General features: G+C 34.5%; 1 protein-coding gene across 1 annotated transcript in view; it reads left to right on the top strand.

The window, feature by feature from the left end:
• LOC149794247 (uncharacterized) overlaps positions 1 to 14,626 on the top strand; it is an 87,825-nt gene extending 73,199 nt beyond the window's left edge. Inside the window, exons 12-18 of the mRNA XM_089968375.1 lie at positions 103 to 268; positions 3,183 to 3,293; positions 3,766 to 3,950; positions 5,591 to 5,713; positions 6,194 to 6,305; positions 6,829 to 6,925; positions 7,329 to 14,626. Of these exons, the coding sequence (XP_089824501.1) occupies positions 103 to 268; positions 3,183 to 3,293; positions 3,766 to 3,950; positions 5,591 to 5,713; positions 6,194 to 6,305; positions 6,829 to 6,925; positions 7,329 to 7,506 (972 nt within the window). The 3' untranslated portion in view covers positions 7,507 to 14,626. The remainder of the gene's footprint in view (positions 1 to 102; positions 269 to 3,182; positions 3,294 to 3,765; positions 3,951 to 5,590; positions 5,714 to 6,193; positions 6,306 to 6,828; positions 6,926 to 7,328) is intronic.
• Positions 14,627 to 15,709: the final 1,083 nt, after the last annotated feature.

Raw genomic sequence — 15,709 nt, 5'->3', positions numbered from 1 at the left:
TCCAAATATATAATTTTAGCCATATTATAAATTTCTTGTTATCAATACCAGCCAGTGTGTGTGAGATTTAAATTTTTTTAAATCCCGCCCTCTGTTCTACAGAATACGTACATCAGTTTGGCGAACGATAAAATGGATTTTCCGAGGAATCAACTACAACTTGGAGTTGACATCGGGGAGGGTCGTTTTGGCAAGGTCATTCAGGCAAGAGCCCAAAACATTGCTGGAAATGGAAAATGGGAACTAGTAGCGGTTAAAACATACAGACGTAAGTATTAATACAATTAATTTATCGTTATTTTCTGTTATATATCGGTCATCTGTTATCTCAGTTTATCACTGACCAATTATATTCCGAGCCAGGAGAAAATAACTGCTGCAGAATTTTACTCTAGTAATAAGATAATCGGAAAATGTTTCGTGTAATTATTGCTGCATATAATAAGTCACGCTTTCATGTCCTGTCTCCACCCCCACCCCCCGTAGAGCTTGAAAACACTGCAGTTGTACTAACATATACTGGTGAAGTATACATGCAATCTTTTTAAGGAAAATATTTAGTAAAAACCTGTGTTGATGAGGCTGAAAGAAACTACATCTCATTACAGACTGCTTCAGCACTGCTCCAATAATGGATGATGGAGATCTTCAAATTTCACTTGATAAAGGACCAAATCACGACAATTTCCATGAAATAAATCCATGAAGAAACAATACGGAAGTAGACAGACAGACAGACAGAGACAGAGAACATTATGCATGTATTTATCGGGTTTAACGGCATATCAGCACCATGCTTATTACAGTAGTCATCTTGAAAATCTGGTTATTGCTACTCCTTCTGAAAGTAATCAGTTTGGGGTTTTCACTGAATGACAAATAATAATAATAATAATAATAATAATGACTTTATTTAAAGAGGGTAACATAATTAGCTGAAGAACTAATCCACATTGAGGCCCTCATACAAAGGAAATTTATTTACTACATCTCTGAAGCCACTGGATATATTGGGTTTGAAAGAAGGAAAAATAGTGGGCATTTCTAATCTCAACTGGAATACTATTCCAGAGCAAAGTTCCAGATTATTGGAAACTTTTTTCAATAATTCCTATTTTGGTTTGGGAATTTTATACTGTTTGGTTGACATTGATCGCAGGTTTGGAGTATTACCAAGTAACCTATAAAGGAACAGTGATTGTAAATATTCAGGAGCACTATTAATTTGGCTTTTCTCAACCATATTCGGTCTTCCAGCTAAATTTTCCTTGCTTTCTTTCTGGACTGATATTAACCCTCATATTCTGTTTTGAAGAGCTTTGCTATGTTTTTATCATTTGAATTACCCCATACTGTATTACAGTAGTCTAAATAGGGTTGTATGTAACTGTTATAAAATAGTTTTCTGTGCCTTTCAGGGAGAAAATGTTTTATCCTACTGAGAAGCCATAAGCTTGAATTAACTTTTTTGCTGATATGTTTGATATGTTCAGTCCATGATAGGTTATTATCTACCAAAACACCTAATAGTCGATCATGACAGACCACATACCATTTGCAAATTTTTATCCTTCCATGTCGGACATTGTTCATCACAATCAAGATTTGTTATTTTTTTGCCATGTTGATGTAAGTACATGTAATATTTTAATTTTACCAGTATTTACCACCATGACATTGCATTTTCACCAGTTGTCCAGTTTGTTTAGGGCATGCTGTAAAGAAATTTCCAGTTCATGTGTTTAGGATGCCTGACAATGTTGTGTCATCTGCATAGAGATCTGTAGATCATACTGAGTCCCTTATTAAAAGTGGTAGGTCATTAATAAATAAAGTAAATAGTAATGGACCTAGAATTGAGCCTTGTGGTACTCCATATCTAATTGTTCCAGGTTCAGACAGAATATTATTTATATAAACATGTGTTCTCTCACTTAAGTATGAAGTAAACCATCTAATTGTTCTTTCATCACATTGGTAAATTTTCAGTTACTTTATTTTACCCTGATCAAGTGCTTGAAGCAATTTATTAGTTAGGGAGATCAAGGCAGTCTCACATGAATGTTTCTTTCTAAAGCTTGATTGATTAGAGTGTAACAGCAAGTGTTTGGTTAAATATGACATGAATGATTATTGTGGTGTCTAGTTGTTTTTAATTATAAGTTGTTCTAATTTGACATCCTCGCTAATCCTCCTAGATGGAAAGTCACACCAGCACTGGATTTTCACCAGAAGTCTTCTTTTGATGTGTAGTTGATACGCAATGAAAATGGTGTCAATTTGATCTCCAGTATGGCCACAATGGCAGCCATCTTGAAAATCATGTTATTGCTAATTCTTCTAAATAGAAAGCCTTATTAATATGGAGTTTTCACCAGAAGGCTAGTAAAGATATCTAGTTGGTTCTTAATGCAAATGGTGCCAATCTGAAATCATGTATGGTCACCATGGAAGCTATCTTGAAACTTATCTTGTTACTACTCCCCCTAAATTGAAAGTATATTGACATGGGATTTCACCAGAGGAATTCCTATGCGTCTATTTGATCCTTAACGAAACTTTATCTGTTCTGACATTAAATATAGTCACCATGACTGCCCTCTTGAAAATCTTGTTATTGCTACTGCAGAATTCAGAGGATCTTATTGACATAAGGTTTTCACCCAAAACTTCTTATTATATCTAGTTGCTCATAAATGAAAATGGTGTCCCGCAGACATCCAATATGACTACCACATTGAACATATTGAAAATTTTGTCACTAATTCTCCTGAATGGATATTAACACGGAATTTTCACCAAAAAATTTCTAATGGTGTCTAGTTTTTCCTAAAGAAAATGGTGATCTTTATCCAGTATGGCTGCCATAATTGCTAGTTTGAACTCTATATCCCTTACAAATATTAGAGATGGTTTCAACAATAAGCTGTTTGGGTGAATGAAATCATATACATGTGATGCATATCGATATGATTCATGATACACATCCTATGATATGGTACATTATCAAACGAGATAAACGAAGGTTTTACACAAAGTAGGAAATGCTGTATTGTTTAAACGCTTACACAGCTGCTCAGTAAGTGTCTGACTTACGTCAATAAATAAACCTTTGTCATTTTAATTTCTACTTTGTTTTTTTCGCCTGCAAAATCTTCTAACATTTAAATTCCCAATTGTAGCCTCATCAACAGATGCGGAGAAAGAAGACCTATTTCAAGAACTAGAAATTATGAGGAAAATACCATCCCACCAAAATGTTGTGAAACTTCTGGGATTTTGTGCTAGGAAAGGTGAATTTAAATTTAATCTTATTTGACACATTTGCATACACACACACACACACACACACACACACACACACACACATCCATCCATCCATCCATCCATACATACATACATACATACATACATACATACATACATATGATTATCATTTCTCGTCTCAAATCTTGGTCACTGTGAAGTGCTTTTATTATCCGCGGTAAAACAAATAGCCCTCGAAACCCTTTTTCCTTGGCGATAGGAATTGATATTGAATGGTACCTATTCCAGAAATGAAATTCTCTCTCTCTCTCTCAGCCAGAAATAAAAATGTAAACATATAAAATGCATATATTTAACTTTATCTGACCATTGCATATCCATATATATATATATATATATATATATATATATATATATATATATATATATATATATATATATATATATATATATATATATATATATATATATATATATATATATATATATTTCCACCAGGTCCCCTATTAATAATCCTAGAGCACGTAAGCCACGGGAGTTTATTGTCGTATATTAGGAAGTGTCGGCCAAGTTCCAGAACGAGCATCGATTCCAACTCCAGTTTTCTGCAACCCAGGGGCAAGGATCTTTGTTATTTTGCCCTTCATATAGCTAAAGGGATGAACCACATAGCGGAAATTGGGGTAATAATCACTGTTTTATATTTATTTGATTATTTTAACAGACACCTTTTTAGTATGTAAGGCTGTTTGCTTTGAACCTTTTTGCAATTTGACGCGGATAGTGTCGTTGTTGTTGTTGTTGTGGGGTTTAACGCCATTTTTCAGCACACGATAGGCTATACATGGCGGCCAGTATTAATGGTGGAGGAAGAACCCGGGAAAACCCCAGAAAGAACCACCGACCCACGAGAAGCTCAGAGGTGAGATGGCAGTGGTCCGGCGGATAGTGTCAAACTTTCATTCTTTCTTCCCGACGATATATAGTGTTCAAGCAAGCCAGCAAAGAATATTACATACATTTTTACGTTGATGGCTAATCTGTTTCTTTTCGATATTCATACATTTTTACGTTGATGGCTAATCTGTTTCTTTTCGATATTCATACATTTTTACGTTGATGGCTAATCTGTTTCTTTTCGATAGTCATACATTTTTACGTTGATGGCTAATCTGTTTCTTTTCGATATTACATACATTTTTACGTTGATGGCTAATCTGTTTCTTTTCGATATTCACAAGAGTAAATTCCACTTCTCATTTTTACGTTGGACTTAAACAGTACGTGCTGTATCGCGTTCGACTTAAACAGTACGTGCTGTATCGCGTTCGACTTAAACAGTACGTGCTGTATCGCGTTCGACGATTGACGGTACGTTGCATGCCAGTGTCGACACGAATCGTTTGGCAAACTTCGTCCTACGCCGCAGAGCGGGTGCCATCAGTTAGTAGAAAGCGATATAGATCCTATCATCTTGATTCAGTACGATATAGATATTACCATTTCGATCGAATACGAAATTTCCAAATAAGTATTTGTCCCAATATGTTTAGGATATTGCTGTTTGTTTTCGTTTTTCTTTATTTAAATAAGGATTACGCATTGAAACCTAGCGGTCTTGTTGCACCGAAAACAGATACACACTTCTGTTCATATTCTGAACGTTCCAGTTATTGACGTGCTGTGGCCTTTAGCGTGTTGGAGAGCTGAGAACCAGGAAGAATCTCTGTTGAAATTTCTGTTGATCTTTTTAGTAATATATGCATATGCTTACTTTAAATGTCTTGCATCCATTCTGTATCTCAAGTTGTGTTCCTGGGTCTTTCCGGGATCATCCTACACCAAATATATGACCAAAATTGTATATCATATCATGTGCTGAAATATGGCCTTAAACCAGACAAAATAATATATATATATATATATATATATATATATATATATATATATATATATATATATATATATATATATATATATATATATATATATATATATATATATCCTTATCCTCAAATGTCCCGGTCGCAATATGTATAATTGAAACTGTATCAAATCATATATCATGCACAGCCGAGATGATTTATACGAATTAAGATGTGTAAAGGCTGCAATCTTTCATACTGGAAAAATGAAAAACGATAATTAGTGCACTACGCATGGTGGGAGTTTGTTTACAGAAAACAGTATTTGAAAATATTATTTCTTTTTGACTCCAAGATTGTATACAGCGTATCCTACTATGATTGCGAACAACTATTCGTACAAATAAATGTCAAAGAAATGCTTACATATTTGTTATTTTTCATGAAATTAATTTCAGATTATTCACAGAGATTTAGCTGCTAGAAATATTTTGCTATCAAAAGATTTCGTCTGCAAGATCTGTGACTTTGGATTGGCGCGTGATGTAGAGGGCATTGACGTCTACGAGAGAACATCAAAGGTCGGTATACATTTCAATATGTCAATGATAAATTGAAGCAGAAAGTCAAAACGCCGCATTTTCCCCCAATTTTAACCCCTCTATAGTAGACAGGTGTAAATGTTACATAACGCAGGTTATCTTATAGGGCCACAAAACTGGCAAGGCCCAAAAAATAAAGTAAAATACAAAGTCTGTTCAGTTACTTTGAGCATTTATAATTCCAAAATTATTTATTGCATTTAGTCCAGTTTTAAGGTAAGCTTATTTTGATTTTAAAACAATACATCTGTAACATTTCACAATATTTGTCAGTTTGGAATGACTTGCCTGTGCGCTGGTGAAGCTTGGGAAATATTGTAACTTTTAACTGAATTCAATAGAGATTACTGTTAAAGTAAATTCTATAGCAGTTCTGTATGTCTATGTATATTTTAATTCGGAACAAAATGTATTTTGCCATTTACCAATTTATACTGATTAAAACATATTCGCTTCTAGGGTCCACTTCCGGTCCGATGGATGGCGCCAGAAGCGCTTGATCAGCAGTATTACACGAGGAAGAGTGACGTTTGGTCATACGGAGTCTTACTTTGGGAAATCATAACTCTGGGTTAGCATTGTTCTGTATATTTCTTACCCGCAAGTGTCTATGCAATAACCGTTCAAAAGCACCACGAGCAGAATACTTTTAAAGGAAAAAATCTTTTTCTTTTCTTATTATAATCCCAATTCGCAAGACCCATATTGGAATAAGAAGGCCTTAGGCCTACTGTATTGTTAGTGTAACTATATTACAAGCATGGAGATATGGCGTATAATGAAAGACATGGAGATTTCATTTCAGATAACAAACTTTACTAAATCAGACGAGAGTGATACAAAACACCTAGAGGCTGATCACAAGAAGTTGACAAAAGCTTGCAGCTCCACAGAGATGATACACACAAATCCACAAACTAAATTATAAAATCTTTAATTTCGCTGCATGCGAGTGGCATTTTCGTAACGTGCAGGAGTCCACAACAAGTCTCTCTCTCTCTCTCTCTCTCAGACTTAAAGATCTCACGTTTGTTTCACTAACAAGTTTAAGTTTCCTTGACAAAACATACAATGTGTTTCTGTTCAATACTCAGGTGCAACTCCATATCCGGGTATGTCCGCCATTGAGGTCGTGAACAAAGTGCTGAATGGAATGGTGTTACAGCGCCCTCTACATTGCCGTGAAGAAATGTAAGTGAAAGCTACTCCTTTGAACAGTTCGTCGTCGTCATTGTTGTTTCGAATGTTTTTACAAGGTCCAGTCGGTATAACCTTTCTTAAGATCTTATGATTTTATTTTGTTACCAGCATGTCCATATTTTAAAAAAAACAACCATATGTACTTGGATTGGATAAAGAAATAACACGCTTTTTTTAGGAACTAGAAGCTAACCACAAAATCCTGACCCAAGTTTTTTAATTTTTCATGTGACATTAACTCGTGTATAATTTGAAAACGGTAAGATAAACTCGCGCCTTATCAAATGCATTATTTGAAATTATAATGGACTTTATCATTATTATTATTATTATTTTTACTACTACTACTTATTATTATTATTATTATTATTATTATTATTATTATTATCACAAGGTATGAGTTGATGGTCCAGTGTTGGTCGATGGAGGGAGATCGACGCCCGTCGTTTGCGCAAATTGTGACTCATCTTGAGAGTTTACTGGATGTTGACTCGGATTACTTTGAATTCGATGATTACGAGGAATCAGTCTATAGTTGGATGGACCCTCAGCGGGCCGACGAAAGAGTCTAAGAATGGTGGTTCTGGAAGATCACCAAAAAATATCCTTTGCTCAGGAGGGGAATTGGCATTACTTGCAGCCATTTGTTTATAAGGTGTAAGTCACGGTGAATTCCTCCTGCCCTGGAGAAAGGCATTGACCTAATGATAACATGTGACACTCCACATTTGCAACTGATTGAGATGTGTTTCAATTATGTAATATACGCCATTATGTATACTGTTAAGTAATGTTCTTAAATATTTTAAAGCTGTTTTTGACTTGCTTCCCGATGGAACTGAGACAATTCCGATGTAAGTTGATTCCAGCTCAGAATGCAAGGAATTTATCAGACATAAATTTTCAAATATTTCTTATTTATTTATGGTCTCATGCCGTTAAACTTGAATTTATTGTAACTGGAAGCTGGTAAAGGCAGTCTTAAAAATATTTCTTTTAATGGCATGATTGTTTGCTAACAATTTAGGGCTAACTTACGTTTACTTACCCACCCCGTTTATGAATTTCATCAGAGACATATTTGTGTGTTGTATATGTCTCTAAGTTCATAGAATGCTTGACAAAGGGTAAACTTAATGTACATACGGAAAGAGACACCTTAAATGTCCGTATTTTACATATCAATCGAGAAGTAGATAATAATAGATAAAATATCCGTTTTGTAACGGGGGTCTAGGATGGCTGAATGATCTACAGCGCTCACTAGCAGATCTTGCCTGTATCGAGGTGTGTTCGAAAGCTTGTCAATATATTCCCGTAGGTCGGTATTTCATTCCAGGGACTTCACCGGTTCTTCCAACATTACATGTACTTGCCGTAACAGAAAAGAGTAAAAACACCAAGCTTTGTAAAATTTAGCAAATAATTTATATCCCCAGAAAAACAAGGTAAAAATGAGCAAAAGAACTTAGAAGTCTTATTATTAAAAAGTCCTAAATGAATCTGAATTCGAGTCCCAATGAAATCCAAAATAAAAGGCGATGACGTCTGTTCCAATCTTCAAAGTGATGTTGTGTCAACAATTCCTTGTTAAATCACAGAAAAAAATGAACCCAGTTTTGAATTCCGAATAAATTTCAATGAATGTCTTTGTCTAAGAATTCTGTAAAAGGAAAAGTGGGCAGTGTTAAAAGCATTATGGCGAATTATGGAATTATTTGTACAAGTTCTGTAAAAGTACGTTTTCTAATGAGTTCACGCTTGAATAAGGGAACTTCGGAATGTTTCAACCAAAAATATGTTATCTCAGTCGAGTCGCTGTAATGAAGGCCATGACTATCTGAGATTTGCGCATGATGTCATTTGGTAAATAAGTTACAGAGGATCTCAAATGGCTAATGATTTAATCTCGAATTAATGAAAGGAGTTTAATAATTTCCAGCTTGAACATTATTAAGCGAGTTGCATAAATTTAATATTAAATCATTACCCAGTTTTTTATTTTAATAGGAATACTTCAGAGAGATAGAAGAAGAAATAGAAAAATAAAAATAGTTCCAGACGCGAGCTGAATTTATAATGAGTAGCTGTCTAACCTGTAACATATAAAGTTGATTGACAAATTACAATTCAAAGAGCACCTGTCTTTCCAAATCAAAGATCATTTGAGACAGGCAGCATAATTTTCCAATAAGTGATCTAGGATGGAAATTCCTGTGTGATGTCACGTTAGTTGACTCGGGGTATCTTAGATGAGCCATATACGTCGATTTTGATGAGACTGTTTACATTGCTTCTATCTTAAGCGTGTCAAGTTCACTACTAAGCATTCCATTTGTTTGATACTCGTGTAAAGGGACGATTACTGGATGCACAAGCTCCAGATTTACTGTAATATGTTCGTGACCGGATATTGCATAATTTGATTTGGAATAGCAAGACATAGATGTAGAACAATTTTAATTAGAGTCAGAATTGCATCACATACTAAAAAATAAAACAAAAACATTCGCTCGTTAGAACTATTTTATCGCGTAAAAATGCTGTGGTTTTCTGAGAAAGCTGCTGAGAGAGCTGCATATATTCACGTTCATCTCTAAACTGAGGTGAGTTTATTTACACCTATAAGTTAACATTTAAACCACGCTTATTATAGACTGGGGCCCATGTTGCAGCCCCCGCTCTCGGTATACTAACCGATACCCTTAGCTTTATTTGGATCGAGTCCCGTGGGGTAAATTGGCTATATTCCGACAGACGTGACTATTTTTCAAAAGTTGTTTGGGCACTCGATTCCAAAATATAGCCGCCAAAATGCTGATAATAATTGCAAAAATTTAAAAAATATCCAGAAGGCTGGGGTAATTAAAATTCCTTTAGTCGCAACCAATCAGAAACACATAAAGTAATATGTTAACATGTCATATGAACAATATTAAACTATACACACTATATGTAAATGTACCAAATATATGATAAACATGTATTTTTTTGCAGTGACTTCTACTGTACATAGTATTTCCAATGTGTTTTCCACTCGTTGTTGGAAAAACCCGAGTGTGTAGCGATTGAGTGTTATCAGTGTATGTTCTTTCGTTCTGTCACAGCACGTCCCGTTATTTAATTGTCGGGATTTTCACTACCGTACAAAACCTTTGATGGACTTCAGGGAATTTAGTATAAGGCTTAATATCAAGCCGTCTTCAGAAGTTACTATTTTCCTGCAAACTTTTATTGACTTATGCCCCTGTTTTACATAAACTTGTTTCTTACATTTCAACTCTTTCGGGAGAATCCGTGTAATATTGAGACCGTTCTAGTCTTATAAAATGTATTATCCTTCTTAGTCAATTCTTAAATAGCATCAGACCACGATTAGTTCCCTTGTATGTAATCATTAATTACTGTACATCTGTTACTAAAAGTAGTTGAACATTGTATATATGTTATGTATAATCATTAATTATTGTACATCTGTTACTAAAAGTAGTTGAACATTGTATCTATGTTATGTATAATCATTAATTATTGTACATCTGTTACTATAACTAGCAGAACATTGTATCTATGTTATGTATAATCATTAATTATTGTACATCTGTTACTAAAAGTAGTTGAACATTGTATCTATGTTATGTATAATCATTAATTATTGTACATCTGTTACTATATCTAGCAGAACATTGTAAGTTTCTGCACATATCAACATTAGCGCACGAAATCCTGAAAATATACTCCGGTCTCACTGGACAGTTTATCTGGTGAATTTTCATCCAACAATGACCAATTACAGAAAAATGAGAATAATTGTATACTGAAGATACAAGTAAAAACAAACTAATGATTTTTGTAGAAAGCATACATGTGAGGTTTTGACTACAGTAATCAGGTTAATTCCTGATGCAACTGGTGGTTTTTATACTGAACCAACACTGCCACCAACCCCTAAATTTTACATTCATTTTTGACAAGAAATAGCTATTTTGAATATTTTTCTGTGACAAGGCAGCTAAAAGAATCAGTATGTGCCTTATGCATGAATAACGTTCACTAGTACTATAACAAATTAGCATACTTTTCATCACCCCTCAAGCATCTAGTTTTTTTTTTATAGATATTTACCTCTGTAGCAGACACACATAAATACGTAAGCCAAGTGGGCAGCTCATTTGCAGCCCAACTTACGCATTTGGTCTCCAATGTTCATCTAACTTTGACAGGCAGTCACCAACAAGCCAACCTATTTCCAAGCCTAACTCAAAGTAAATCTAAAGCACATTATAGATTTAGCTTATGTGTGAATTTATAAATGCTAGGATTGTGATAATTAGGTTCATGCCTTCTTCCTTTAATATTAGGGGTGCCAAATACGAAACTATCCAGTGAGACCTGAAGATTTGACCAGTACGTACTGACTCAAGGGAAGTAACTCTAAAGTGCCTGAATAGCATCGACTATAAAACACTTTGCCTATTACCGTGCCGACAATTTTAACAATTTTAACAATCTTTGGAGTTTTTGTAAACTTTTTTAACTCTGCCCATTTTTCTCGACATAGACCTTAACGTTTCAAAATAACTCAGTTATAAAACCATCGAGCTCGGTACTATTTTGTTTTCAGAATATGTCTATTTTTGGTCAATCTCAAGGAGAAATAATTGTGGCATGAGGCCAAATTATTTCTTTTTGTGATGTCCCGCAGGCAGAACAAAGAAATACCTTATGTAATGCGTCATGCATCATTAACTTTTAAAATTAAGTACAAGATAAAATATAAAACGTAAAGATTTTATATCGCTGTAAAATGTATATATATATATATATATATATACACTAAATGGGAACACGTGTAAAATCCTTATAACATTGTTGTGGTTTTTTTTACATCTCATACCCTTAATAAGTCGAAGAATTTCTCAGGTGGTACGTCCTCATACAGTTTCATCACTTAGTTCACATCGACATACTTCTGTCTCATATGGTGGAATCCGACACACTCAGCAAGAAGGTGCTCTGTTGTCAATGGACAAAACTAACTGTACAGATTTGTACCGATTACATCAAAATTCATGACGACCCAGAGCCCTATCTTGGGGTTTTCTTATACATGTTGTAGAGGAAACCAAATATTTAGGGCTTTTTTTAACCGTAAACTAGCTTTTTCTTCAACGTGTAAGATAGCTCATTGACAAATGTAAAAAAACACACACCAAAAAAAAAACACAACAACATCCTGGATTTAACAGAGTCACACACGGTTTGCGGAATCTTGGACTGGCTATACATGTCGTTAGAAAGGATCTATGCTGACTATGTCTAGAGTCTAGACTGTACGGATCACCTTGTAAATCTTACCTGTAGATGCTGTGGCCAATATATAATCAATAACAGGACTGGTTAGCAACATTGAGAACTTCCCCTTCAGAAAGCCTCGATGCTGAGGCAAATGAACCACGGCTTTATCTCAGACAAACGAATTTGGCTCTTCAGTACGCTACCAGTCTATCTCATGGTTTCATCTAATCCCAGATATGTTGTATTGATTAGGTCCATAGGCCATATCCTGTACATTCCAAAACAAAACTTCATTCTTCCGTTTGGAATACGAATTCGTCCTCTATTAGAAACAGCCAATAGGAGTGTTGAAAATATTACAAACGTCTGTATTCCCAAACTACCAACATGGTTGTTAAACAACCAGATATGATATTTGACCTTTCTAGAATTCAATAAGTCAACAAACCCTTTCCATATTCTGATTAAATTCAGTCAGAGCATACAATCATAGCCTTAACGTCCCTGTATATAGATGGTTTGAAAGATAGAGCTGTCATTGCAATACCCAATGGCAGCTTTGATAGCTGGCTGCGGGAAAAGCCTCCGTTTTTACTGCAGAAATTACAGAAATCTCAAAGTATTTTAATTAGTTAAACCCTCTCAAAAATTGCATCATATTCTGTGCTTCCCTTTCCACATTAAAAGCCTTGCCGAATCTTAATATGACCACCCGTTAATATCTCAGCTAGTACATAAATATGATGTCCCTAATACAATCTGGGAAAAGAATACTGTAATGTTGGCTGCCTTGTTAAATTCGTGTTAAGAGTAATGAACTGGCCGATAAAGCAGCCATGCCTACCCTGCTGACTCGCGTTTGAGACTGATAGATTCCTTATACTGACTTTAGACATGGTATAAATCAGGCTGCTCGTCAAGCTTGGAAACGTGTGTGCAATCAAAACTCAACAAGCTTAGTAACATCAAAGTCTACTATCATTATTTCATTTTCTTATAATCTTGTTACAGACTGTAATATTTAAAATGAAACTCAGTTGAAAATAGACAAAAGCTGGGACTATATAGTTTCACCTATAAGTGTTTTTTTTTGTTTTTTTTACAAAACAAAACCATTAGAAATTTAACATAGTTTTCATTTTGACGGCAATTTGCAGGATAAAAGCGTGTCACTCTTGACCGTGCACTTTAAGTGCAAAAATTGAGGTCAAAAGCTAAATAAATGCAAAGTTGACTCTTAAGGGTTAATACATTTTTTTAAAATATGTTATAACCTAGGGACATAAACTATGCCAGCACGTACATAAAATCACCATACATGGTCCTTAACAAATATATGTTTTAAGAAACAAAATGAGTGGCCAATATAGCAACTTTAGGCATTCATTAATTAATCATGGAAGGAGTCATATATCAAATTCGTATACTTTTAATTTTTACTGGTACGGCCCCATTCCTTACCGTAATCCATATTTTTTTTCTTAACGTATATAGTCAGTGATATTTGACAAAAATTATTTTTGTGCTTTAATTTTTAAACAAAGTATAAATTTTACTTTTTTCTCTTGTCACCATTCGCAATAATAGCACGAAAATAATGGTGAAATGGAGATACGCATTAACTCAGTTGGTATAGACCCCGACTAGTCATCAAAGAGTCGCGGAATTTATACTTGACGGCTTAACGTTGTGTCGTTGGCAAAGTCACTTAGCACCAAGTTCCTCTGGATGATATATAGCCAGTGAATTTTTTTTAAAGTGCCGTTAGAAACCAACCAAGCGAGGAAGGAACGGGAAAAAAAATCAAAACTTGTCATCGACATTTATGATAAGTTTCAAACATGACAAAACTTGCTAAAAGCTTTATCTAACCCTTTATATAATTCTGTATGTATAATAATCTGAATTGTTTTGTGTATAAGAAGAAAAATAGGGCATCATATATTAAGGCCTTTAAGAATTTATTTTCTCCTCCGTGATGTTACGAAAGAGAGAGAGAGAGAGAGAGAGTACAAGACATCAAGACATGTTTTGAACAGCTAATGTGTTTAGTTTTTGAGAGAAAAACTAAATTTACAATAATTTAAGTACATTGTTTTTTGCATGCACAAACTTATTTACATTTGTATTTGAATATTGGAATATCTCAGAAAGCTATAGTATTGTATTTCTGTGCCATTATTTCACCTTTGACGCATACTAAGACTGAGGAAAAAGGAAATGTATGATGTTGGTTATCAGGGTTTTTGTTTTCTGTTTGTTCTCATGATACTAGACTTTAACATGAATGATGTTATGAGAAGTATTTAGACTATTTATGTTTATTCGTTTAAAATTTGATGTTCTTATTAATTTTGCTCTGTATAATAATACAAAATAAAACTACTATTAATTTTATAGCAGAATTCATTTTATTTACCTTTTTACTTACTGAACAACTCAAAAATATTCTAAATGTTGTTCCCAACAGAGATGAGACTGATCTTAAAAATATAGTGCTACAGTTGGATTCAGTCGCCTGCTTCGTTTAAAGTTTTTTATTTTTGAGTCTATGAATTCATCCACATTGTCAACGTTGGCATATCTACTTTCAAATGGCTCAAACAGTTGGTTTACTTCATCCACCAACAAATAAAATAAATCAAAAGTGATGGCGTCTACATCCATTGTTTGTGTACAAATAGAAAGTAGTTCCTTTATTCAGGTGAGTTCACTATGAATTGCATGCGAGTTTAATATCGTAAAATAATGCACGATTCTTACAATGTAAAACAAAATAACGGAGAAAAAATGAGCATATAATAAAACAAATTTGCTGGAAAAGGGGAATGGCGATTGGTAAAACATCCATGTACTTCTCGAAATCAGCCCCAGCTTCTCTACGTTTTAGTCCATTTGGGGAGGATTGTTAAAACACCCCTACACCCCTCAAAATCAGCCCTATATGATGTAGTCCGCTTTGTCTCTCCTTGCTTGTTTTGTTTTCACTGTTTTATGTAATGTTATACAATCACTCACGCCATGCAGCAGTTAGTGACCCGTCCACTGGTTATAGGTAAGGAGATACGGAGGTGTGAAGTAAGGCTGATTGACATGTTGGGTATATTAATTCTATATACGCACCCGAATGCACACACTAACATTGTAGGCGACATTTTAACTCGTCATTGCTTTATATTCGGGCAAAATATTCACAATGCGCCACGGGAAAAATTCACCTTGTTACATTTTACATTCATAATGTAATACTTAACTGTGGCAGACAAAAACCATAGTTGACAGATGGTCTTTGACATCTGTGAGTATGTAACTTCAGTGCAGAATACAAAACATGGCTGTCAAGGAATAGTGACCATTTCATTATTCGATGCTTCCGTTCTTCAATGTCAATATTTATCTTCGGATATAAAATGGTGTTGTGCTGAGATCATATATGTAATTGAAAGGAAGGGTGTGTGTGTCATGTTAGCATGTTTCCCA

This window comes from Sinohyriopsis cumingii, chromosome 8 (genome assembly GCF_028554795.1).
Source record: "Sinohyriopsis cumingii isolate HCF-2022 chromosome 8, ASM2855479v2, whole genome shotgun sequence".
NCBI classification, from domain to species: domain Eukaryota; kingdom Metazoa; phylum Mollusca; class Bivalvia; order Unionida; family Unionidae; genus Sinohyriopsis; species Sinohyriopsis cumingii.
Note: the sequence above shows the minus strand (reverse complement) of the source record. Positions and strands in the feature narration are given on the sequence as shown.